We start from the raw sequence: 27,453 nt of genomic DNA, 5'->3' as shown, positions 1-27,453 counted from the left end.
ATTACTTCTGTGGTATTCATGCCAAAATGTACAACCTGAATCTCATGAGAAACCCCTGGACAAACCCAAACTGAGGGACCTACGAGGAGCTATCCGATCGATAGATATGCTTCAGGAACGTCACAGCATGAAAGGTCTAAAGAGACCCCAAAAAACACACAATAGTTATCTGGATTGACTCCTGCATCAGAAAAAGTGCTGTCAAGGATCACATCAAGATTCTTTCAGACTTGGCATTGCTGTGTCCCCACTGGCACAGCCTTTATTCAGACCCACAGCTCCATATCTGTGCCCCTCACTGGCCCTGTTTCTTTGGGCTTACCCCACAGCCCTCCCCTCTCCACGCTAATGCACACCACATTCGCACATTACTTTGCTGAAAGGTCTTCAGTCGCTCCTCAAGGCTTTAGGAGTTATTCCAAGATCTATATAGTGCAGCCCTCAAGCCCCCTGTGATCTCACCTCCTTCTCCAGCCTTGGCTTTCCCCACTGCCACCTGTCAAAAATCTGAGGTCCGTGGGCAGGGAGTGGATGGGGGTGGAAAGCTAAAATTTCACCCAAGCTAACAAGTTACGCTGCCACAGCTTCATTGCAAAGACACAAGACCCCTGAGTTGGAGAGAAAGGACAGTTTATTACTCACAGCAGTAGCAGAGCAACATTTGCACCTGTTTGCCAAGCCCGGTTCCACGGGGCACCACGATGAGGGCTGGGTGACACCTGCGCGTGCCAACTGCTCAGCAGCATAGCCATGCAGCTCCCCATTTAGGAAATCCCAATCTTCTAGAGTGGCAATCGGCAAGCCCGCCCAACTTTACTCCCAAGGGAGACCTTGTCTTTATCTTACTAGACAGCAAACAAATCTGCTCTCTGCCCTACAGGGAGATTCCCCCTCTAGCCTATAAAATGATCCGCTACGTAAACATCCTTGAAATGATAGTCTGGAACCAAAGCCATCAGCACCTCTTCCCACAGACTTGCTGAAACACCAGAGACCCAGCAGTAAGAGTCAGTCTCCCACCACCACTCCTCCAACACGAGGCAGCCGACACCTGAATGTGTCTCTGTGCCACGTGCTCTCACTCCCTCTTCAGACCTCTGTGGTCCACCACAGAAAGCCCTGCTCCACCCTAACCGCACCCACAGTAACGTTCCCACAGACTCCTTGCCTAGCTCCTTTGTCTTTCAAGAATCAGCTCCTCAGACAGGCCTGACAGCCACTCTCACCCCCAAACGGAGGAGACCTTTCGTGCTCCCTCAGTGTCCACAGCACCAGTGCCCGGTGTCCCAGCACTTAATTTGCTCCACTGTAATTGCTGGCTCACACGTCTGCTGGGCCCTTGGCTGTCAACTCATTGAAGGCAAGGGCTGCATCATGCTTATCTCTAATCCCAAGACCAGGCCACCAAGAATAAGTTCAGGGCAGGTGGAAAGAATAAGTGAATTGGTGAATAAACGCTTCTTTTAAAGCCATCAGCCCTTTCTTCCTGTCACTTGAGGTCGAGGCAGATGTACAAACCGATGAAGCTGAAAAACTGGCCTGGACGAGGGGTGGGGCAGGTATGGGGTTCATAAGCAACTTCCAGATTCTGGGGGAGGAAGCAGATATGGGTTCACGGGGAGGCCCTCCCCATGTTGTCAAATGGAGCACTTTGACCAGCCTTCTCAGCTACACGGACGTGAGGCAGGGCCCCACCCAGGGTCTCCCCGAAACCATAGCCCCAGCCGAGACTATCCAAATGGGGTGTTTCAGGCTGGGATGCTGCTGAGTGTTCTATTTAGTGATCCAGTGATACAAACTAGATGCATCTTTAACAGGTCTGCGTCCATGCCAAGAACACTGTTTTTCTAAATATGTATTTAGGTGTCTCAGACAGGAATGTTGTTGTCCCACTTGTGATGGTATTTCAGACTTCAAGTCCATATTCTCAACATTGTCACCTGGCCATGTCTAGAGACATTCTGCAGTCCTAGCTGGCAGGTGCTACTGGCACCCAGGGGTAGAGGCCAGAGATGAGGCTGTATATCCTGCCATGCACAGGACAGCCCCCCACAACAAAGAATTATCCTGCCCAGAATGTTCGTAGCACGGAGGCTGAGGAGGCCTGGACTGGACTATTGGGATTGCCTCATTTGGGCATAAGCAAGAAGGGCCAGACCATACAGTGTGGAGGTTTTTCTTGAAGGGACTGGGTGCTCTCACTGTGAATCATCCTGGGCCAGAAAGAGGAATAGAGGCCTGGAGACAGGGAAGAGGGAACACAGGAGGACTCTGGGCCAGGAGAGCAAGACTGGTGCCTACGTGATGGTGGGGGACCCATGGGCAAAGGAATGATCGTTGCCCTCAGGGAGTACTGTGCACAGAGACATCTGTTAAGGATTTTTCTTTTAGACTGACTGTCATCCCAGGGTCTAAACTGAAATTTTTGCTCAATTCCAAGGCTTAATGAGTTTTTTTGTTCTTTTTTAAGCTACCATGTAATGAGTACTCACTATGTGCCAGGCATCATTCTGTATCAGAGGTCGGCTGCCATGTTCTGGCAAAAGGCCAGATGGCCAGTATTTTATGATTTGTGAGCTGTACGGTTTCTGTCACTACTTGCCAGCCCTGCCTCATTTCACCACAGCCTCCCAGGAAGTGTGTGAATGGTGAGTATGGCTGTGTGCCAAGAAAATTTTATCTACAAAAACAGGTGGTAGGGGGTGCCCGCTTGGCTCAGTGGGTGGCTAAGTGTCTGCCTTCGGCTCAGGTCATGATCCCAGGGTCCTGGGATCAAGTCGCACATCTGCTCAGCAGGGAGCCTGCTTCTCCCTCTCCCCTGCTAGTGCTCTCTCTCTGTGTCAAATAAATAAATAGAGGAGATGACAGAGGCACAGAGGTCAGATGATATGCCCAAAGTCACAGTGCCGGTAAGCAGCAAGGCTGGCCTCTGACCCCAGCCCTTCACACTGGCCACTGTGCAGCTCCCAAAGTGCCTTAGCGGGCACGGAGCCCGGGCAGTGGCAGCGGTTACAGGCTGGGGAGCCGTGACCCACAGGTACACCCTGGGTGACTGTCCAGAGCCAGAGGGGAGGAACAGCGATGGAGGCATCTGTGACCTTGTCAGTATTCCCTGGGGAGTCTGGAAATAATGAAGAAAAGGGATCTGATAAAAGACTCGAACTTTGTACAGTCACCCACGGGGGAACCTGAACTAAAGCGAAGGGTGACTGGCCTCTAAACCTGGACCCGATGTTGACTCGGATCTTTACTTCCCCCCTTTCACAAGGAGGAAGTGCTTTCCAATAGCTGACCTATTGCCCTCTTGCTGTTTTGCAAAGCTACTCCCCCAGTTTTCCTTTTTTAGTGAGAAAACTGGCTTTTGCATGGGTCTCTCTCACCTGAAATCTTTCTGCAGGCTACTTCCCATCTCCTCTTCCAAGAGGCACAAAGTACAGCAGGAAGGTCATGGGCTCAGGAGCCATCCGGCCAAGCTGCCCATCACAGCTGGGCCACCTACAAGCCATGCGACCTCAGGCACATCCCCCAGATGCCTTGAGCTTCGCTCACAGAATGAAAGCGGCGGCCCCCACCTCCCATTCCCATTGTGAGGAATGCATGTGGTAGCATCAGATCGCTGTCCAGAAGTGATAGGCTCCCAAGACATGCTGGGCCCCACGTCCTTCTGAGCTAAATTGTCTCAATGCTTCCTTTCTCTCTTGAGGGCTGTTTGCCAACTGTTTAGAGGAAGTCCTCCTCTTCACCTCACCGGAAAACAGATCCAGGGCTCCCTGTGGTCTCCCCGTACTTGGAATGAGATATGCAGGGTGATGTGGCATTGCTTTCCACCTGCTTTCACCTCGGAAACCCCATCACTCCAGATCGAGTGTTACCCTCTCCCTGGTGCCTTCCCTGACTCCCAGAGTCAAAAATAAACAGAGATAAACTGTTCTTCCGCATTCACTCAACAAATGTTTCCTGAGCACCTTCCCTGGGCTGGGGTCTGTGCATCTGCCTGAGCAGCCCCCGTGCGGCTACATCCTTTTTCTGGATGACTCTCCCTGAGGCTGGGAAGGGCTCCTTGCTCACCTCCCTGTACCCAGCAGAGGCCCTGGAACACTGCCCTGCTTGCAGCAGGCTTGTGCTCACAACAAAACAAAACAAAAAGGAAAACCGCCATTGAGAGAAAAACTTCTCCAGTGGTAACTGGACAAGTTAATCCTCACTGGGAAGCAAACACTTGGCTATTAATGGAAGAAATATCTGTGTTTCGTACGGCAGTTATGTGCAAGAAGAATGTTAGGCTCCTACAGCTGAGTTTTCTCCAAGGTGTTAACAAGCTTGCTGATCAGGCAGCTTTGCACACTCAGTGTGACTTGTACGCTCAGTCTCACTCAGGGATGGAAATTTCCCTGCATCATCCTTACTGGTGGACAGGCGGAAGCATCACCGAAAGGTTTACCAAGAGCCGGGGAGACTCTTGGGGAGCTGCCAGGAAGAAGGACTGAGGAGTCCCTCTCCGAGCAGGGGGATAGAAACGCCCATGCTGTAAGTCAGAAGCCAGCTGAGAGGCAAAGCCCAGTTCACTGGCTAGGGGATGGCTGTCGGCGTGTGTGCGAGTGTAGACGTATCCCAGGATGTAGCCATGCACATGACTACGGATGCAGGCATGCGTGTGTGCGAGTGTGTGTCTGTGTGTGAGTGACACACATGCTCTCCTTCCCAGCACCCAGAGCGGCAGAGCACAGCAGCCTGGCATTCATCATCCCTTTAGTCTTTGCAGGCTGCCCTCATCCTGCAGCGGCCACACTCACACAGGGATGCTCCTTCTGCCCCCGCCGCCCAGCCCGCTCGCTCTGACCCACTTGTCAGACCGGCTTCTTCACCTGCATCCGTCCTCTGCTTCCTGTTCTCCCATCTACTATGGTTCCTTCCGACTCCCACCCCCACGTTTCTTTAGCTGCCCATCCTCTTCCTGAGTAGGAAACAGATTCAGGGTTACCTCTAGAGGAACCCCAACCAGAGTAACATCCATGTGTTGCCAACAGTAACAATGGCTGGAATCTATTAATTTTCCCCCCTAGCCACCACACCAGTCTTTGATCTACATTTCCCATGAGTGTGGCACAAGGAACCGTATCCAATGTTTATCTATGTCAAAAGGTATTAAGTCTATTATGTTTTCTTAACCACTAAGCCTTTTGTCCCAATGAGGGGAAGAAAAACAAGTTAATTTGGCATAATTTGTTCCTGGCAAATTCGATTATCTACTTTAAAAAAAAAAAAAAAACCCTCGCCTTTCCTCAGTGGCACTTATACAGTGTCACGATGTGTCGTGTAGGGCACACAATACCTGCTATAAATAAGCATCTACCAAACGACCAGGAAAGCACGTGGGATGGGACTCCGGAGACCCAGGCTCTGGTCCTGGCTCAGCGCCTCATGCTCTGTTCGGGCCACTGCGGAACCCTGAGTTTCCCTTGCTTCATTCATAAATAGGGCTGGGATTTGGCTGTGTCAGTTTCGTCCCCCTCCAACCCCACCCCCACACCCCAGGGTCACACCTAGGCAATACGGCAGTCTGGATGCCAGTTTGAACAGACAGACACTCCTCCACAAGCAGGCTGCATCACGTCTACATTTCTATTAGGTGTCAACATTTCCAGCTGAATTACCAATAGGTCAACACCCCCATTGCCCCTCCCTTGGTTCAGCACCCCCAAGCCCCTCTCCCACATCCCTCTGAACTCCCTCTGTCTAGCGTTTCACACTCCTTTCACTCTCCACCCTGCAGCCAATGTCGTCCTTCTAAAATGCTTATCTGATCCCCTCAGGTTTTGACTTGGAACATTCCAGCAGTCCGAATGATGCCCCACCTCCTCAGCTGGCTCAGGAGCTCCTCTCGCTCTGGCCCCAGCCTGTTGCCCCAGCCCCTCATGTCGACTTCCTTGGTCGTTCCCAGAATGTACCAGCCTAGGTGGTCACGGAACAATTTGTCCCTCGGCCCCCAGTGCCCTTCCATGTCCTGCCCTTCTCCTGGCGAGCTTTCAACGGTCCTCCAGGTTTCAGCTTACATATCCCCTCCTCTAGGAAGCTTTCTCTAGTCCTTTCCCCAAACAAAAGGTGGGGTCTCTTCCACACCGCTTCTCTCTGTACTGGAAGGCCCTATCCAATTCATGGTGTCCTCCCAGATTCCCAGTCCCAGCATGACAGATGCCATGCCTCGGGCACCATTTCTTCAGCATCTAGTCCAGTCCCCCGCCCTCAGGATTCATCAGTATGGTAGCGTGAGTGTGAGCCAATTACCTTGGGCTAACTGAAAACTTTGATGGGCTTCTGTGTCTGTCTTTGAATAATAACAAATGGGGACAATTAACTATTTCACTAACATATCAATTTGTTATAGAAAATCTTTGAAACAACAGTATCCACGGAGGGGTGTGAAAAAAAAGAGTGGTAGAAAAATAGAGTATCACTCTTCTAAGGTCCCTTCTAGCTAAAAATTCCCAAAATCTATCTGTTATAACAATTTGGCTCAGGAGCAGGAACAATAATCTAGAACCTGGAAGGGTAATAGGTGGAAGAAGGTTCTTTAGATCTCTGGGTCACAGGACAATAGACAGTTAATCAATTTGCCCTAGGGTTCCTGGTGGCCAAAACTAAAAGGCAAACACAGTCATTTGCATGACTGCCTCAGACTTGCTACAGAGTATCTTTGTTCTACAACCTTCAGTCACCTTTCCTCCGTTCCCCACTCCACTTGCAGGTTTCCCTTCTTCTAAGGGACCTTAGAAGAGTGATACTCTATCTTTTTACCACCAGCGAGCAGCTGCTGTATCACTGGCCAATGTCAGCGCTGCCTGCTTTAGGTAAATCTCACTTTCATTATAGCCAAGGAACCTTTCCTAAGCCAGCTGTCCCAGAAGGTGGGGACTGCATGAACCCTTTGCCCTGACTGCCCAGGTGTCCTTCCAAGATCCAGGCGGGTCTCATCCAGTTTGCCCAGACGTCACACGCTGATCTGGTCACAAGTTAATGATTGCAACACCGTTTAAAACGTTAAGAGGAGCTTAATAAACTGTGCAGGGCTAGACCAGCTCTGAGTCAACCTTTACAGACAGAAGGAAGTGCTGTCCTTGTATTTGTTCCTTCCTGGTTGGCATAAAATCCAGTGCTTGTCAGGGATTTAGGGAGCTTGCCTGGTACTTAAAGAAGTACTTGTGTTGAAACACACACATATACATATACAGAGCACCCAAATCACTTTGTTTATATACTTGTAATACTATTGAACACTGCCAAAAAGTGTACATGAACTGAAAATTGGAAAAAGTTATAGTTGAAAATCAAATTTGGTTCCCCATCATTGCTATGTGCTGTGTTGGACACTGTACATACTGGCCGTTAGTCTTCGACCTCTTTGCTTTCACTGTTTTCACGACTTAATTGTGGAAATTAATCATTTCAGCTCCTTTCCTTGTGTTCTTGGCCTGTGACAGAGGGCTTCTCAGCGAGCATTCGTGGATCAACTACCCTATTTCATTGCTTCCGGACACCACTGATGATCTACCCCTATTTCAGAGACGCTAAAATATAGGAAAAAAATGTGTATCTGAGAATCAATGAATTATCGTCTTTGTCCATGGCCACCCGGTGTGGCCCCCGGAAGTCCGGCTGTGCTTCTGGGCTCCATAGTGATGCCTGCACCCTTCACCCCTGTGGTGGCCGCTGCACAGGAGGACAGCAGCAGAGCAGAAAAGAGGGCCCTCCCTCCCTCCCCAGGAAATTGCTGGAACAATCTTTGATCCATTCTCTTCTTCGTGGAAAACCAGACTTTCCAGTCCCTGCCTGGAGCCTCCTTCACACATCTGCTTTGAAGTTAAGCCTTTTTGGCTTAAATCTTCCTTTGGAGCTAGTTTACCCCAGAGCTCATCTCTCTACGTCCTGAGGATGGGTTGCCAAAGGCTTTCACCAGCTCCTAGAGGGCTGTGCTCTGTCCTCACCTGGATGCCTGGGGGCACGAAGCAGAAGGGGCAAGTCTGAGCAAAGCCAGAGGCTGACAGGACCCACTCCTTGCTCTGGTCAGCCCACTCTCACCCTACAGTCCCAAGGCTTTACTCTCCCTCTGGTGGGTGAGGGTTCCTGCCTGGGGCTGGGCTTACTTAGCTCCAAATCCTAACAGTCCAACCTCCGATTTCTTCCCAGGTTCAGGGTCTCCACCCTGGCTCCCTAAATTAAGGATAAGCCTTGAGGCTCCCCGGGGGCTGGGCTGAGAGGCTGAGGATGTCTCAGGGACTGGTCCCTAGAGGCCAAAAAGCACCAGGGAGATGAGGTCTGACTTCACCATGGCCTGAAGGACATGGCTAGAAAGAACATTCTGGCCTGTGAGGAGTCTGTATTTTTTGCTTAATCCTTTTCTTTCTCACAAAGGAAATGTCCTACTTGTTCAATAACCCCCTTGCTATTAAAAACTCAGGGAATTCAGCAAAGCATGAAGAAGCCAGCCCTTTCGAACACAGCTCACATTTGTCTGGGGCTACAGAGCTTACAAGGCATTTTCCCACATATTAGCTACTATAATCCCCCCCTGTGTGGGGTGGGGGGGAAGAAAACGGTGATTAGCTGTATTACGTGCTTGCTCTGTGCCAAGCACCACCAGCCTCTTTCCCTACATTGTCTTACTTAATCCTCCCTACAGCGGGGCCCGGTGCTTCTCAGGCTTGGACTGGGGCATCAGAAGCCCCTGGTGGGCTTGTGCAAAGAGACTGCAGGGGCGCCCAGCACCCCCTAGTTTTTGGTTTGTGGTAGATCTGGGATGGGCCCAAGAATGCGCGTTCCTAACAAAATCAAACAAGGTGCCTTTGTGACTGCTAAAGAGCAGGACTGAAGGGGTTGGGCTTTTCTCCCCAGCATCCTCCCACCTGTTTCACTTCTAGTTCTTCATCCCAGTCCCCGGGGACACTGAGGCTGCTGATCCAAACTTCCATTTGGTAGTTGAAAACCCTGAAGTTCAGAGGGGAGTTAAGTTACTTTCCAACAAGTTAAGTTACTTTCCTAAGGCCATTCAGCCAGAACGCAGCCTCGCAGATATTCATGGAGGTCTGCCTGGTTCTGGGCTCTGTGCTCTCTCCAGTTCTGCCTCCCCTCACTCCCCTGCCTCTATACCTACCTCTAGAAACCAATCCTAGCTTCCCTGTTGTTTGACCCTGCTGGGAAGGCCAGATGCGAACATTGAAATGCAGGCCAAGGTGCCCCCAGAACACACAAACCTCAATTCTGCAGCTCGGAAGAGATGAGAAATAATTCTGAGTGGGTGGACCACACCACACCACACCACACTACACCACATCCTAACAGAGCCTGGATGTCCCAACTTCAATTAGCAGTGACTGGAACTACAGCACAGATCGCAGAAATGATAGTGGGTTGGATTGCTAGCCTTAGGGGAAATCCCCCAACACACAGGGATAGGAATTCAGTTCTCTGGTATGAAAAACATGTTCTGGCCTTTCTCGCCTCTCTCCTCAGAGCTCTCTGTGCCTCTTCACACTCAGGACGGCAGCTGGACTGGGGGAGAGCTCACGGGGGTGTCTGGAGTTGGCTGAGCCTCTCTACCTTGGGTAAAGCTGAGACCTGTTCTTAATGAAATCAGCCTTTTAGTTGCACGTGCTCCCTCACTGCTGTCTCAAGTTCACCCTTGAGCTCCGATTCTGCCTTCCGAACTGCATTTGGGTGTGAGGCCACGCAGCACCTTTATCCCGACTACAGAATAGAAAGTAGAGAGATTCCCCCCCCCACCACCACCACCAGCCTCTCTCCACGTTTCGCGTCTAGTTCTTAGGGTTTGGGAAGGATGTCACATGCCAGGGAAAGTTTGTGGCAACCTAATATTCCAGCAGATTTGGGACAGAAGGTGGGTGGAGGCGGGAGCCTGGAGAACCAGAGGAGTTTGGCTCCATGGAGGATCCCTTCCTGATTCTCAAAGGAAATCCTTTAAGACAGGGAAATCTCTGGTCTGGGATGAAGGAGAGAGAGCAGCACGAGGAACGCAGCAGCAGTGCCTGGGTCCTGCGGAGTCCTGCGGAGCCCAGGACCTTGCCACCACAGCAGACAAGCTGGGTGAGGGGCTGCAGCCCATTGTCTGGCATCCCCAGGCCAAGCCACCATAATTCCTGAGTTCCCTGCGTGGGGATGGAGGGGCTGGCCCAGAGCATACCCTGCCGGTAGGGCCCTGGACTCCAGGAGAGGTGGATGCCTCCAGGAGGAGGGCCTGGCTTCCCTGTTCCCCATCCATCCCAACTCTTCTGAAGGCTTATCTTATTCCTCCCAGATCTCTAGAGGCCGTGACATCTGCTTCTGAGCAAGCTCACATCTGGGGAGCCCCAAAGCAACGTCTGGTGTGCTTAGGGTTGGAGCGCGGGGCCCACTCTGCTCACATGACGTGCTCTTAGATCCTTAGTGCCAACACAGTCATTCTTTTTGGTTGCTCTGTTGTTTTGAACACACTAGGGTTTTTTTTTTTTTTTTGCTTTTTTAGGGTTTTTTTTTGGTTTTTGTGGGGAAGGGCCAAAAAACCTTCCAGGGTAAGGATGACTCTCCCTGCCAGCTGGAATTTGTTAACTCTTTTATTGACTACAACACACATACCCAACAGTGTGTCATCAGTGAACAGTGAACAGCTTGATGACTTCTCACCATCTGAACAGAGCCCCCACACCAAGTAACGAAACATAGCCCGCACCCACCCCGTGCCTCCTTCCCATCACCCCCACCCCAGGAGGGCACCTGCGACCTTGACTTCTAACAGCAGAGATTTCACTTCGGCAAGCTGGAGTTGATCATTTGCTCACAGGGCAACCTGACTTGCCACTGCCCCCCGGTTCAGGGTTGGTGGAGCTCCTGGGGCCCAGCAGGACTGATTTGGGACTGGTCCCCGGTGGGGACGGCCTGCTCAGCAATTCTAAACCCAGGACAGAGCCAGCTGCTTCTTCAGCCACCCCAGAGAGGTGCACAGGGGCAGGGGGAGCCCCAGCTTGGCCATCAGATGGTCCTCCTGTCTCCAGGCAGGCCATCCAGGAGGGCAGCCTGGTGACTTTGTGGAGGGGGAACGGGAGTAGGGTTCTCTTTCCACGTGCTTCTGGAAGTCCTGCCCTGTGTTCCAGGCCATGGGAGGCCTCTGGATCAGGATGACTCAGCAGCATCTACGTGCAAAGCAGCTGAGGTCTGCACCCTGGGAAAGTCAGCACATGACATCTGGCTCGACTTGCCAGTGCCGCCCTCACGGCTTGGAACTCATTTCCCCCCCAACACCTATGGCCCTCTGTTTCCCTGTTTGACTCTGAGCACTGGTGCCAGCTGCCGGCCTGGACCTGTCTGCCTCCGCCTCCCTGGCCTCCCTGCATCTGTCGTCCTTCACCTGGCCCCACCGAGGGCTGACCCCACATCATGTGCACTCAGTGCACTCATCAAAAGCCAGATTTTCTCTGCGTTCAGCCTATGCATGTTCCACACCATTCGACTCTGCCCTCTGCTTCCTCAGCAGAGCACGGCTCCAGCGGTGCAGGGCATGGGGGAGGGAGGGCCGGCCAGAGTGAGCGGTCAGGAAGCAATGCTTCTGCGCTGCTCCTGTCACCCCCCACATGCTCCAGACTCTGCTGAGTCTTCCTGTGTCAAGTATTTGTCCTGCCTCTCCTTCCGTCTGCCTGCCATCCCCAAGCTGGATGGGAAGACATCAGATAGGAACTGTGCAAAGTCCAGAGCTCTTCCTGCCCCCCATCCTTCCCTCTCCATTCCTCTCTGCCATGTGACTCTCCCTAAAACACAGATGACTCCCTGCCCTGCCCCTTCATCTCTGGGACAAAATGGGAAGGGTCCAGCCTGCCCCTGCCCATGTCTTCCCCTGTTCGACTCAATGTCTCTTTCTGACCTTAGAGTTAATCGCTTCCCTAGAACACTTTCTGTGGATGTTGCCCCACACCCCCCAAATACCATCTTGTTGTTTCTTGCCTCACCTCATGGGATGCCATCATCACCTCGGCCATCAGCATTTCCTTTCTACCCCCACTGAATCCTCTCCATCCTCCAAGGTCCAGAGGAAAGCCCTCCCCGTCCAGGGAGCCCTCCTTGGCCATCCAGCCCGAGCACTCTCTTTCCTCGGAACCATCAGAGCACTGAACCTTTATTCCCTACCTGCCATTTTCAGCTTTGAACCGGGAGCTGCAAGTTCTTCCAGCTACAGAGCACAGCCCTTCTCATCACCCACCCACGTAGCGGCATTTCTTGCACAAGTACATACGTAAGGGATATTAGTAACAATGGAGCCATGCAACGCTGGAGCCGAGGAGACCTTGGCCTGTAGGTGGTTGGTGAATTAGCACAGTGAATTTTCTATGCCTCCCGGGCTAACAAACAGCCAAAGCCTAGCTTTTGCAAATCTAAGTCAGACCTTTCTGTGGATTCTGCTTCTGCTGGGATCAACTCCTCTGCTGGTCACCCCTCCTCCTGTGCCGAGGAGGCCAGTTCCAGCCTCCTCTTTCTGGAACAGTCTATCTTGCCCAATGCTCCTGACTGCCCCTCACAAGACATGAATGTCCTTGCACTTGTCCGTGCACCAGGGGCTCCGCCTCCCATTCCCACCCCAGTTGATGACCAGATTCCCAGTTCATTTCATACACCAGCTGAACTGATTGCAAGCTGCTTATTTTGCTGGCCTGCTGGAGATGGCAAATGTCGTTCTTGATCCAATGCCCCCAAACCCCACTGCATACGTGACATCCCAGTAAGGACAGGCCCGCACCACCTCTGAACGCCACGTACTGACAAACATGGCAACAAGACATTAATTCTAGACACACGGACAGCTGAAATTCTGGGGCCTGAGCCAAACTTCCAGAAAGGAGCCCTTTATTCTTTGTTTATTGTAAAATAAATGTCCCATGGAGGAGAAGCTCTCTGTCCCACCCAAGGCCCCTGCAGTCTGGAGGTAACTGAGGCACAGTCACCTGGGAGGTTTGGTAGAAATCCTTGCAGGACTCTGGAAAGCGGAACGCTAGGATTCACAGTCTGAGTGCCCAGGGCAGGCTCCTGTGCTCAGAGAAAGTACTACACACAGCCCGTGCGGAACAGTTCTTTAGAGAAGCCTTCGTACTCTCTTCATGATACCAGAGTTGCTCTTCTCGACCCCCGCGATAACCTCCGCAGATCACAGCATTTCGGGCTTTTTCATTAAATACAACGGTCTCCTCCAAAAAGTATCTAAGGGGACGCCCGGATGGCGCAGTTGGTGAAGGATGCAACTCTCGATTTCGACTCAGGTCATGATCTCAGGGTCACTGCGATCGAACCCCACGTCAGGCACAGGCACGTGCTTTATGCGGAGTCAGCTTGAGATTCTCTTTCTCTCTGCCCCTCCCCCGCCCCGCTTGGGCTCTCTAAAGTAAATCAATCTTAAAAAAAAAAGAAGAAGAAGAAGAAGAAAAGAAAGAAGTATTTAAGATCTCTACTTACCAAAATAGCTCCACTTGGATCCTGCAAAGAACAAAACAAAGTAAAGTAAGTACCACAGAGATTGAGCCAGTGAGAGAAAACGCTATAGATTGGATTTTGAAATGGGTGCGGCTGGAAAGGAGGCGGATGCCCAGATGGCAGACTTTGTCAGAGTCTGCGTCAGATCAGCCTCTTTCCAGAGCCGCTGCGCACCAGAGGGGGGCACGGGGCAGTGACTGGGAGCTGGGACTCGCGGGTGAAGGAGGGGGCTTCTTGATTAGAAGCCTTTCAGATCCTAGAGAAGCCAAATTTTATCTTCTGAAAATGTGTAAAAAAAAAAAAATTCACAAGTTGCAAAACCCCAAAACTCCCAAAGGGTACACAGTAAAAGCTCTTCCTCCCACCCAATCTCTCTGCTTCCAGGAGACAGAGCCAGTTTTATGAGCTGCTGGGAGCATTTTCACAGGGTGACTACTCACACGTACGTAATCGCATTCTTTCTGCCCGTTTCCGCACACAGATGTCAGCACACTGGAAACACTGTTAAGCCTCTTGCTTTCTCCCACCGAACACACACACCCTGGAGAGCCGTTCACATCAGTCCGTAAAGAGGAGAAAACTCCCCTCCAAAGGAAAGTTTTTCTTTGAGGAAGCCACCACCCTCCCCCGAGTTAGAATTCCAGGGGTGGAGAGAATGTGTAGGAGAGGTTCTGCCAGGAATATCACGGAAGTCACCTACCACCTCCCACTCCACACGCTTCACGCACTGAAGTCCCCCGTTCCTATATCCAAACATACTTAGGAAAAAAAAAAATATTGCAGAGTTGCATGCTTGGTACCCTGCCTGAAACCTCCCTCTTCATCTCACAGAGACCCTGAGACTCAGGGTATCTCAGAGGACACACCCAGTGAGAGGGACTCTTCAAATTCCGAATGCCTCTCCTGGCTTCTCCTGATGCCACCACGATGCCTGGCCCCCAGGGTACAGTCAGAAGTGGAAGGTTCTCACCTCCCCTTTCTCTCCTGGGAACTGATTTGCAGTAAAACCTAACTGACCGGCAACCTTCAACCTTAACCACAACTGAGCATTTCCTATTCGAGTCAATGGTGACTTTTTAAAAGCGAAAAGAGGATTTTGCTGCTTTTGCAAAGCTAGTTTAATCTCATGGTTTTCTGTAGTTCTGGTTCCTTCCTTCGCCTCCGTGCTTTTAATTAATTTTGTTTTTAATTTTCAAAATGGTATAGCCAGTTACACTTGGACATGGTTTAAAGCATCAGATGGTTCTACAAGGCTTTTTAATAAAGCAGTCCCCTGGCGCCCCTCGCGAGTTTCCTGGTCCCTAGGGCACTTTGAAGCCTTTTTCAATTTGGACAGTATCTCCAGATCCCAATAAAACAGGCCTGTATGGTTCCTCCATGATTTGTGTAGGTTGAGGTATTACTGACCTCCTCCCCAGAAGGGAAGCAGTGAGGTCCCCAGGGGCCACCCGCAGCCTATCACCTTGCTTTATCCATAAAGAAATGAAAGTCCCCTGCCATGCAGTGGAAGGTCAGTGTCTGCTAAGAAGTGTCTCTGCACATTTGCCAGGCACTCCAGTAAACTCGGAAACTCTCTGAGTCTCCTTCTCGATCTTTAGCGTAGTGCAAGGAGTGAGGGGGCTGGTGTTCAAACACCTTTGAATATCTGGTGAGTACTTCCAGACCTCTTCCCCACAAAAATGCCCACAGGCTTGGACACACAAAATTTCACGCACGATTAATTTCAGGAGGTCCACAGAAGCCCCTAAAACCTGCTATGGACCCCACGAGAGTTAAGAGTCCCAAGATGAACCTCCCCGGAATTAGCAACTAGATGAAGACAGGCAGAACCAAACCCCCCAGGGAATGAACTGCCAGCCCTTTGCCTGAAACAAAGCTGAAAAGGAACAAGGAAGGCATTGCCTTGGAACCAAGCTCCAACCTCTTTTCTGAATCTCTCCAGGCATTTTTGTCTGAAATACAGTTCTGGATTTCAGAGCTAGAAAAATCCAGACCATTGCCACTTAGCTGGGCAGAGCACTTGGAAGCTCAGCACACAATCGTTCACAAGTAATCGGGGAGTTCATCCTCGCGGCTAACCTGGAGAGACGGGCCACTCCCGGGATCCTGGAGGCCACCAAAAACACTGCTGCCTCCCAGCCGTCCGGCCTGGGCCAGGAGTTTAACTGCACCTGCCGCTGAATCAAATCATCGCCTTTACTATTCCACCTCTCCAGAGCTCTCCCTAACAAAGCTTGCTACACCGTCTCCCCTGTCGGTCTTGGCTCATCCTCACGTGTGGTATCCAGGTGATACTGCAGGAAGCTCGGGGACTGGGCCACAGAGCGGACATCGGGGACTGAGACCTCCGGTGGTGACACAGGACCGGGGACACATTCTTTAAAAGTTGCAGCATCCGGCGTAAACTTTCCTGCCTTCCTCTCTCTGGGCAAGCCCACCTGGTCCTCAAGCCTTGGTGCTTTGGGTATAAATGACAGTGTCTGGAAGGACTCGGGAGCGGGAGGCTAGGGAAAAGCAGCACTGTACAAGGAAGGTGGGGGGGGGGTCCATCAGATGAAGGTCAGGGCCCAGCCTGGTCCCTCTTCAGCTCAGAACTGACCCGAGGAAGACTCCCTAAGGGATATGCATGCACCCGTGTTTGTTTTATTTGGAAGTAGCACCTCACAGTTCCCGCCTCCTGTGTAGGGCAGGAGTTCTGACCACATGCAGGAGGCAGGCCAGACCAAGGCCCCTGCGGCTACACTTTGGAGGCTTCCTGAGGGAACAGGCTTTTCCAGGAGGGACATTCTGCCTCTTCTGTGTGGGAGATCTGGGAGGCCCAGCTCGATGCCTGTTAGAACCTGCAGGCCTACTCAGTACCGGGCAGGGAGGACGCCTGAGTGCTCATCTAGGAAGTGGGACAGACGAGGATCCAGGCCAGGGGTTCAGGGCCCTAACTGCTTCCTGCTCTGGATGCTAGAACCTTCTCTGAGTAACCGTCACTGGGGCAGCCAGAGACTGCCCAGCTCTCCAACCAGGTTCAGGCAGAGCAGGCTCCACAGAAATCACTGAAATGTTTCCCACAGCAACTAAGCATTCCAAGGTTTTCTCCAGAAGACATGCGACCTCACCTTCGTATGCCCCCTCCTCCCCACTCCAATCATTTTTTTCAGACATTCCCCGGTGCCAAATGTTGGGAGTTTACATGCTCAGGGAGGGCAGACTACACTTTGGCCTCATTACCTAGCTTAACCCCCTCCACTCCCCACGGTGGGTTAATATTGACACGCTACATCTCGGTGACCTTTGCTTTGACCTTGTCCCCTGAGGCAGTTAAGCAGCCAAGAAAACTACATGAGGAATAACAGAATAAAAATGGTGTTCTTAGAACCTGGGGTTAGGCAGGCTGGCTACTCAGTGTTGGGTGAAAGTGGCTTTTTGTCTGCAAGGTCCCCCATCCCTACTTGGAGAATGGGGAGGGAGGGAAGGCAAAGGAGGAGCGGGAATGAGAAAGGGCAAGGGCAGGGTCTAGGGAGAGAGGGAGGAGAAGAGGGAGGGAATGGCAGGGAAGGCAGGGGAAGAGAGGGAAGGGAGGAGGAGCTGCCCCAGAGCGAAGGGGGTAACAGGCCTTCTGGAAAGAGCCAATGAACGGCTGTTTCTCGCCTGTCTCCGAGCACCTTGGAACTACAAGAGAGATTTCTAGCAAAACTTCAGCTCCCTGTGCAGCTTTCTCAAAAGGGGAATATATGTTAAAGTCTACAGTTTTAAAAATTAATTTCCGCTTTCATATAACCACTTTCTCCCACCAAATTTTTTTCTTTTTTTAAATAGGCTCCATGCCCAGCATGGAGCCCAGCATGGAGCCGAGCATAAGGTTTGAACTCATGATCCTGAGATCAAGACCTGAGCTGAGATCAAGAGTCTGGCACTTAACAAACTGAGCCACCCAGGTGTCCCCCAACCTTCTCTTTCTTCTGGACCAGACAAGGGAAATAATATCAACCAAATCTTGCCAGCCAGTGGATTTAAGTTGAATTAAGAGTAATGCCAACAATGCGACAGGCCAGCTCCCCCACCCCCCTCCCACCCAGCCCCGTGGACACAGTGACCTCCAGCAGAGAAGGAGGCTCTGAGTTTTCATGCTACAGAGCAGGATCAATTTCCCACACCACGTGTCCGGCAAGGGCAGATCCATTTCCAGCCGTCACAGTCACTTTCAGTCCTCCTACAAATGTTTCAGCCTAACCTCAGCCCAGGACCTCCATCCAGGAATGGTAGAACCCACAAATGTCCTCACAACTTGAAACAAACTCCATCAAGGGCAGGAGCTACCATTAGTTACCTGGGAAGTTTCCACAAAAGTCACTACCTACTCCCAGAAAAGTGCTCCCCCAGCAGTTGGAGAGGCAGGCAAAAGCTTGACATCCTCTTATTGCTCCTAAGGATTAACTAACCTTGACCTTGGCCACACACCCAAACTCACTGCCATGACCGGAGCCTCCGGTTCAGGTCCCCACACCTCCTCCTGCCATCCCGTTGGGCACCCTCAGCCTCCAGCCTGTCAGGGTTAAGAGCCCTAATTACACTCAGAAGTGAGGTGTGTATGCTTTTCTGAGTGCATACACACTCACGGTCAAGATAGTAGAGCCCTTCTGGAGAAAAACAATGATTAAGAATGGGATGCATCATCCCCTTGACTTGGAGGTAAAAATGGTAAAGAAAAGCATCCACCACTGAGGGAAGGTGCTGCAGCTGGGGCACGGCAAACCCTTGGGGCTAATCAGGCGGCTCCAACGCCACATTCACTCCTCGACCACCTGCACATGGATCGTGGATGGGGCACATTTTAAATCTTGGTTCCCTTTCCCTTCCTCTTTAACAAGCTCCCCACCACCCCTCCAGACCTGGGGAGAGCTCCAAGAATGCACGAGCATGCTTTCATCCCAAGACAACGTGCTTCCGCCCACCACAACAGGTCGTGCCCGCCCAAGGAAAACGAATTTTCCAATTTGTCCAAAAACACGCCCCTGGAGATTATGCTTCCCCGAAATGATTCTGCTTTAGCATTAGTGAGCCCCGCAGGCAGTCCTCTGACCAGGTATGGCTGCGCGCTCGGGACCGAGGGAGGAGGAGGCGGACACTTTACCGTGGAGCGGGGCCGGGGCTGCCGGCTGTTCCCGTAAGCAGAGGAGCAGGAGGACGGCGGCGGCGGCGTGCAGGCTGCGGGACATCGCGCGTGGCGGGGGCGGGACAGGGGCAGGGGCAGGGGCCGGGCCGGGGACAGGGCCGGCGCGCCGCCGGGGTTCCCGCTGCGTCTGTTCCCGCGCTGGGGACCTTGTGCGCAGCCCGGCAGTGCGAAAGCGTCTGCTCTTTGGGCGCCCGGCGCCGCGCGGGCTGCTTTTATAGAGCTACTCAACCCTAAACACATGATGTCATCGTGTGCGGGGGGCGGGAGGGGTGGGTGGAGAACGCCCTGCCCGCCCCAAGTCCAGAGCCCGGGTTGCGAGGTGAGTTGTAGCCTGACTTCAGCCGCGCTCCGCGGGACCGCGCTCACCTGGGAACCGGGGTCTCTCCGTGGGAGCGGCGGGCAGGGCTGGGGGAGAGCCGCCTATCCTCCCCCCTCCCCCACCCCAGGAAGGGTGCGTCTAGAGACTGGCTCCCAGGGTCGCTGCCTTGGTCTGTCGCAACCCTTACTGACAAGCCCCCTAAGTATAATGCCACGTGGAAAAGAGCCTCGTTCAGTCCCCCCACCCCAGTTGTGTGCCAGGCCCACGTTAGGGACTGGAAAGGAGAGCAGAGAGGGTGCATTCCAGCTCAAAACTCTGCAGATGGTACAGTGCAGCCTGATAAGGTCTTGCATTTTCCTTAGGACACAAAGAAATTCATTTAGAATAGGGAAATAGCACAGCGTGGGTATGCGGTGAACAGCTTTCCGAAGCAATTAGACTGACCCTAGTAACACATAAGCTTTTTCACAATATCGGTCCCATCTCTAGGAAGCTGGGGGAGGGGGAGCCCTTCTGCAGGTAAGCAGTGGAAGAAAAAGACCTGTTTATTGAGTACCTAGGATGCGTCAGGCACTGTGCTAGGCGTTTTGCATTGGGGTCTGGGTTCGGCTTCCAGTGCATATTATCATCACCTGTTGCTCATTTCTGGCCGCTCTTCACACATTCGTGTATTAAGTATACCCGTGCATACATCGGGCCAAATACATGGGGCTCTGTTCCCTCTTTGTATTCAGTCCATGTTCACTTGTTAAGTCAGAGGTTTTATTAACCTAGTGATAAACCTTCCTCCTGCTGTTACTGCCACTTACTGTTCCCATTGTCCTTGTCACTTGTGCCTCTGGCTTCCCTGGGCCTCCCAGTGTCTGCTCTGCTCCCCATGCTGGGCTCCGGTTTCCTTCCTGCTCTGCGACCTTGCCTATTCTCTTGGCTCCTTGCTGCCTATAGACATGCTTGACTTGCTTAACCTATAGACATGCCTATAGACTTGCTTGACCACATGGTCTGAGGAAGGGTACTCACCCAGCCCTGGTACGTGACCCCTGATTTTGCCACTTGGCCCATCCTGCCCTATTCTCTTGGCCACCGCAGCCTGACCAGCCTCAGCTCTCTCCCGTCTGTGCTGACTCTCAGCCTACGCCGGCCTCAGCGCCCAGGGAAACCACTTGTCCAAGCAGGTTTTGGAGGGATAGAGCAGCTTCCGTGAGAGAGTCACCGGGGAGCACATGCCATCCGCATTAGAAGGAGTGCTACTGTTCTGTCCCTATCAGCTCAGCGATTGTTTGTGTTCATAAAGAGCTCCGAAGTCTTTTTAAGGAAGCAGTTACAAAGACAATCTTGTTACCAGCACCTCCAGACCACAGCAGGCTTAAGGATGACCTTTTCTGCCTGCAACTCTTGATAAAGAACCTTGAATGAGCTCCAGAGCAGTGAGTGAGCTGTTCACTCGTGGCTCTTAAGACATTCCTGTCTCTGATTTGTCATCAATGGCTTAAGGAAATGTACTTGAAGGATACAAGAGATAGAGAAGAGCCCCTGAAGCTTTGGAGATGCACAGACTAAACCCAAGCAGATGAAATCATTCATCCCCCAGCTCACGACAAGACACAGGGAAACTGGGCCACGTACACACATTTGGTTACTCTCAGTTCACGTGTTTTCCCATTATATCTGGTAAACATTAAGTTCAGTTTTTCCTGGAACATGCATCTCCAAGTGTTCTTCAAGAATCCCCAGAGAGGGGCGCCTGGGTGGCTCAGTGGGTTAAAGCCTCTGCCTTCAGATCCCAGGTCATGATCCCAGGGTCCTGGGATGGAGCCCCGCGTTGGGCTCTCTGCTCAGCAGGGAGCCCGCTTCCCCCCTCTCTCTCTGCCTGCCTCTCTGCCTACTTGTGATCTCTGTCTGTCAAATCAATAAATAAAATCTTAAAAAAAAAAAAAAGGAATCCCCAGAGATGGGGGGAGATTATATAAAAGGGGGGGATGGATGTAATAGAACAGTAAGGCAAGATTGTGAACTGGGTTTGATGGGGAAAAAGGAGAGGGTTGGGTGTTTACTACTTGTCTGAATCAGAGATGTGGTTAATTAGTAAAGAATGAATAGCGATTAAAAGAGAATTGAGAAAAAAAAAAAAGAATTGAGGATATAAACTGAGATTCAATTGCCCTAAGTGCTTTGTTTTTGTTTTTGTTTTTGCAGGAGATCAGAAGGGTGGAAAAGCAAACAGGAATGGATGGAATGACCAATCTTCTAAAGTATTGAAGCTGAATGTCAAGCACCCCCTCACCACCACCACCTCCCCCCCCAACAAACAGCACAAACCTAACCGACTTAAGTTCCCAGCTCTGGGAATCTTTCGTGCCAGAGGCTCTGCTCCCTGAGGCCCATGTAGCCAGACACGTCTGGGCTCGCTTTGCCATCATCAGATGGGGCGCTCGTCAACCAATAACTAAGCCATTGCTCAATGGGCTAAGGTGGAAAGGAGATCTTCAGCACACAAACTGTGGCAGCTGGCCACCAAATGACATGCCCAGACAGAAAGCTCCAAGGAGAGGAGCTCCTATACAGTGTCACCACTGGAATCAACAAGAGGGCAAGGCTGACGACTCAAAAGGCAGAGGAGTGCGGAGGAAAGGAGCCCAAGATGTGCTGTCTGGAGGTCTGGGCCGAAGGGCCTGTCCCACCACTACTTACTGAATGGCCTTGACAGTGGTAACACCTCTCGAAATTTCAGTTTCCTCATCTCTAAAGTGCAGATTGTCATCCCAGCCCTTGGGTCGCTAACAGAACTGAGATCTGGCTGGAAGGAGATAAGGCAAGTGGGAACTTTTCTGTTCATCATTCACCCTGGGCGTACCAGGCACTGTGCTAGGCTTCATCCTTGCTCTTGGAGAGTGTGCAGATGTAAAACGGTCTCATGAACAATTATATAATTATGATCAGAATAAGTGTGATACAGGGTTGATTTATAGCCAGAAGGGATCTCCTTTGTCCCGGTTCAGTGAGGGGAGACATCACCAATGTAAGAATTCGATTCTGTGACTTCATAAAACCTTTGAAATGCACAGTTAATACGGGGCTGCTCTTTCTCAAAGCTGGTCCCACTTGCCCACACTCAAGCTAGTCGTTGGCCTGTCAGACATAACAAAGCCCGTAGAGAGACTGTGATTTCTCAGGATAAGAGTTAACCCTTCAAATGGGGTCACTCCATTGGGAATCCTAAAGAAAGGACTGGTAGGAAGAGAACTAACATTCGTTGAGTACCTGCTATTTGCCTGACACTGTGCTTGCGACTTCATTCTTCCAGCAACCTCTGGGGAGAGTGTTAGGTTTGCCGTTTTATAGATCAGGTATCTGAGGCTTGGAGAAGTTCAGTCCTTTCCTTGAGTGAGGCTTTCGAGTGGCAGAGACTGAGTCCTCGACCAGATGATCTCTGTCTCCGCTGCCCAGGAAAGCTCTTCTCACAATTCTCCTAGCAGATACCTTAGATGGGGCTGTTCTGCTTCTGGAACCTGCTGAGATGAGGTTGCTCAGATCATTTATTTGATGATGAGGGACACAGTGCACCAGTTCTATGAAATCATGCTCAGCATGGGACACGGCTGTGTCCTCCTCCCCAGTCCCCATGGGGTGACTGAAAGCCTCTGCCCCCTGATCAATGCAGAGCACACCTGCCAAAGTGTGGGACAAGGAACCTGAGACCACAGAGTTCTGATTCTGCACAGTTCTCCAGTCAGTGAGAACATGAGCCCGACTACATTGTTCCTGGTTTTGTCAGTGAACTCTGCTTTGACCAAGGAAAGGAGGTATGGAGGAAAGCAGATAGGGAGGGAGAGGGAGGGGGAGGGAGGGAGGAAAAGGAAGTAGAGGGGAAGGGAAAAGAAGAAGGAAGGAAAAAGCCAAGGGATTTCCTTTGGCTAGGTAATGACAGGTCTCGCATGGACCCGTTGATCCTAGTGCAAATGTCTAGGTCTGAAAATGCAGTCACTTTTATAGCTTTATCCATATCTACTCCTGCGCTTGTGCAGCCGTGGCCTGGAGTCATCACCTCTGTGTGAACCCTGGGTGCCCTGTTCGGTTTCAGGCAGGATCAGCTGCCGGGCAGAGTGACCCGCAGGAGAGAATGCTGAACTTGTGACTCTGCCAGGAGCGATCTCTAGGCCCATAGCAAATCTCCTGGCTAGCATCGGCCTCAGCTTTCGGATCCCTAAGTCGAAATAAGAATGTCCAGCCCCACACTGGGTTGTGTGTGGGGGGCGAGACCGCAGAAGTGGAAGTGCTTTGGAAAACCAAATAAAAGGACCTGACACATACAAGATATTGCTGAGAGAGAGGGCTCCAAACAAAGGTGGTTTTGATCTCAGCCTTGGTTTACCAATTGAAGGAAACAAAAAACCGGATTCCAACAAGAGACTGTAAGTTCTCATTCAGCCCCTGCCCCCAGTTACCAGGGCAGCTTATGACTCTGGTCCAACCACTTGTCCACTGACTCCTGTCACGATTGCTTCCGCTGAGTGGGGAATTGTGGCTCACCATCAGGATTTTTATAAAGCCCTCTTCATGATTAATAAAAAAATGACAATAATTTAAAATTCTCTGCCCAGGGACTCAGTTAACTTAGCATTTTGAGTGAAAATAAACATCGGTGCAATATGTTTCCTCTTTCCAGGTCAACTATTCTGAAGACCATGGTTGGCTGACAAGAGACCCTTTAAGAGATATAATGAGACTACAATAGCGTTAAGTTTTCTCACATCCCTTTTCACTGCTGCTGGTTGGATCCACTCTTCTCTAACCTCGAGGGTTTGGTCCAGATCCTGGTCTTGTTCTCAGTGTGAAGCACTGTCCTCCCTCACTGCTGTCTTTCAAACCAACAGACATAGCGCACATCCCAGCAAGCACACGGTGCCAACCTCCAGTGAGTCCCTCTGATAGCAATTCTGACAACTTCTGCCTGAGGTTAGGAAGGACCAGGGACAAGGGGGAAAGCATTTGGCATCACATGAACCTGGGTTTTGAAAATCAGCCCCACCACTCACTACTCCTGGGAAATTGGGCAAGTCACTTAACCTCTCTGAGTTTCAATTTCCTATTTTCCTTTTTAAAGAGGTGAGGGCCCTAGACTAAGTATACTCCCCAAAGAGCAATAGGGAGAAATAAATATGATAAGCTAGGCCTGTAAAGAACTTAGCCCAGTGGCACATAGGGAGTGTGATATTAATGGTAGTTCTCTGGTATAGAAAGGCCTTGATGGGGCGCTTGGGTGGCTCAGTGGGTTAAAGCCTCTGCCTTCAGCTCAGGTCATGATCTCAGGGTCCTTGGATGGAGTCCCACATCTGGCTCTCTGCTCAGCAGGGAGCCTGCTTCCTCCTCTCTCTCTGCCTGCCTCTCTGCCTACTTGTGATCTCTGTCAAATAAATAAATAAAATCTTAAAAAAAAAAAAAAAGAAAGAAAGGCCTCAAATGGCTGAAGGCGGACTGTCTCACCTATAGTTCCTAGGTTAGGCAACCCTATCAACTTACCTCATTTGGGCAACCATACCAACTTCCATGAACCCTAAGAGAAGAATGAATGATGATTTCTAGACATCTCTTTTCCCCAAATTCTACACATTAGCCTCTCAAAGAATGTCACTTTTGCCCTAACAAACCAGTCTTCCTACTGAGGCAATAATGCCTTTTAATCAAGTAGACTCCGAATTACTTTATCACAGGAAATGCCTGAGCACTAGGATCTTGGAGCTGGGAGGTATTCCTGAGCTCAGAGATAGTGCATGCTATTAGAATAAGCTGGTAAATTCCCCTTGCTTAGATACTCTTGTTCAGTACAACCGCAGGAATCGATAACTTGATCCCTCATTTCCTTTCCTTTCAAAGAAAACTGGCAAGCCACGCCCACCTTCCTTCGGCCCCAGTCCCTGACAGGGAGCTGCGTGGGCTGGGACCCTGATGGTTAGCATTGCTGGTTTCAAGGCATGGACGGGCGGAGGCCAGGGAGCTTCCTTCCAAACCTTTCAAGTTGAGTTGCTTGTCTGGCCAGAGCCCAGCCGTAGCAAGGATCCAGCTGCCTCTCAAGCCCCAAGAAAGGGCTCAGGTGTACCCAGTGGCCAGGAGAGTGGACAGGCAGCCAAGACTTCAGAGTTCTCTCACCCAGGACAGCATGGCCAGTGAACTAGAGAGACTTCCCTGAGGAGAGGCTGCGTGGTGAGCTCACAGAGTAAAGATGTCTTACCTAAGGAGCTCACTCCTTTATGCCCGCCCCATCCCCCATCCTTGAAATTAGCGTGTGGGGCTCAGGGGAGAGGAGAGGGGCTGGAAGTTGAATCAGTCACCAATCGCCAATGATTTCATCGGTCAGGCCCATGTAATGAAGCCTCCATTAAAAAAAAACAAAAAGACGGGGTTTGGAGAGCTTCTGGGTTGGTGAGCACGTGAGATGTGGGGATGGTGGGCCCTGGAGAGGCACGGGACCCCTTCCACAGACCTCACCCTGTGTTGTCCTTCCATCTGTTCCTGAATTATACCCTCTTGTAATAAAAGGGTGAGCTAGGAAAAAAAAAAAAAAAAGAGTTTGAGGCTCATTTTGCAGCGGAATGAATTATAACTAGATTCTGTACATCTGCATTTCAGTTTTTTAACAATGTTATGCAAATGTTAGTTTTTTTCCAAATATTTTATTTATTTATTTGAGAAAGAGAGACAGAGAGCAGAGGGAGGGGCAGAGGGGGAGAGAGAGGGACAAGCAGACTCTCCATGAACTGAGCATGAAGCCCGACTCAGTGTGATACTCAGTGTGATATCTCCTGACCCCCGAGATCATGACCTGAGCCGAAACCAAGCATCAGACACTTAACTGACTGTGCCCACCAGGCACCCCTGCAAAAGTTATTTTTGATAGACACAGCTGTGTTTTCTCTACTCAACAGGGTTTCATGGTGGGTAGAAATGATGGCAAGAGACAGAGTCCTTAAAGGATGTTCAGAGAATTAGAAAACTAGAACCCAGAAACTTGGGGTTTCTCTCCCTTCAAATTCTGTTTCCCTTGGGGGTGGGGCATAGGAAAGAGAAATACTTCAGATACCTCAGTCATTCCATTTTATAACGGAGACTATGCCACTTAATTCCAGTGAGAATTTGTAAAATTCTTTTGAGACATTTAGGGAGGACTTCATACTCCATAATTACAAAGTATATTGATGCTTGCAACTGTAAAGGTGTTTGTCTTTAGCGAAGGCATCTGATCTGTGATAAGAAAGATCTCAGAGGTCACTACACCTCTGAGAGAAAAGCCATGTTAACACAGTTCAAAGGAAAGAAATAAATTGAGCGATGGTGAGTAAAAGAAATGCCATCATATATATATATATATATATATATATATATATATATATATATATGTATCTGTGGTCTTCCACCTGGGGGATGGGCAACATGGTGATTCTGTGAAGAGTCAAGAGTCCAATGCTGGACAAAGCAGGCCCTGCCAGGACAGGAAACAGAACTCTCAACATTGAGCTAGAACAGGGAAACATATTGGCCAAATGATTTTTATAAACAAAATTATTTAGACGGGGACATCTGGGTAGCTCAGTTGTCATGATCCCATCATGATCAGGTCATGATCCCAGGCCCTAGGATCAAGTCCCACATTGGGCTCCCCACTCAGCGGGGAGCCTGCTTATCTCTCTCCCTCTCCCTCTGTGTGTGCTCTCTCTCTCTCTAGCTCTCACTTTCTCTCAAATAAATAAAATCTTTAAAAAAATTGCTTAGAGGGAATTCATAAAAGGAAAGAGAATTGTCCACTAATCCATCCTAGCTGACAATAACTTCTTGCACATTCCATTCTTGTTCTTATCCATGACAACAAAAATATTTATACAGTTACCATCAATTAAATATGCCATATTGTATATACAACTTTTTAATTAAAAAACTAGCATTGGATCACAGCACCTTTCTACATTTCTACATGATCTTAATAATTTTTACATCAACATCTTTTTTTTAAGATTTATTTGTTTTTTTAAAGACAGATAGAGGGAAAGAGAGCAAGCAGGAGGGAGGGGTAGAGAGAGGGAGAGAGTCTTGAGCAGACTCTGTGCTGATCATGGAGCCCAACATGGGACTCAGTCTCATGACCCTGAGATCAGGACCTGAGCTGAAACCAAGAGTCAGACGGACGCTCAACTGACCAAGCCACCCAGGTGTCCCTACACTGACAACATCTTAAGACAAATTTCAGGAAGTCATGAAACCTGGGAAGACTAACAATTTAAAACAAGGAGTCAGGTTTCTTGAGGGACTTCCTCAAAAGGGTCAAGAAATTCCTGGAAGAGCAACAAAGTTACAATTTGAGGGATTCAGAAAAATATGACAATGGGTAGATTGTAAGTCAGTGGCTTGATGGCTTTGGGGACATGGGGAAGTGACTGTATACATAGCACTGGCCAAGAAGTGAGCCCGCAAG

At 50.6% G+C, this 27,453-nt stretch overlaps 1 protein-coding gene across 1 annotated transcript in view; it reads right to left on the bottom strand.

Annotated features, from left to right (window-relative positions):
* CA12 (carbonic anhydrase 12) overlaps positions 1-27,453 on the bottom strand; it is a 104,595-nt gene that overhangs the window by 34,210 nt on the left and 42,932 nt on the right. The window contains exons 4-5 of the mRNA XM_032865161.1: positions 18,629-18,890; positions 13,486-13,506 (exon numbers count right to left, since the gene is read on the bottom strand). Of these exons, the coding sequence (XP_032721052.1) occupies positions 13,486-13,506; positions 18,629-18,890 (283 nt within the window). The remainder of the gene's footprint in view (positions 1-13,485; positions 13,507-18,628; positions 18,891-27,453) is intronic.

The sequence above is a fragment of the Lontra canadensis genome, unplaced genomic scaffold (assembly GCF_010015895.1).
Source record: "Lontra canadensis isolate GAN:19392208 unplaced genomic scaffold, GSC_riverotter_1.0 scaffold28, whole genome shotgun sequence".
Lineage (NCBI taxonomy): Eukaryota > Metazoa > Chordata > Mammalia > Carnivora > Mustelidae > Lontra > Lontra canadensis.
This window is presented reverse-complemented; position numbering and strand designations above follow the sequence as displayed.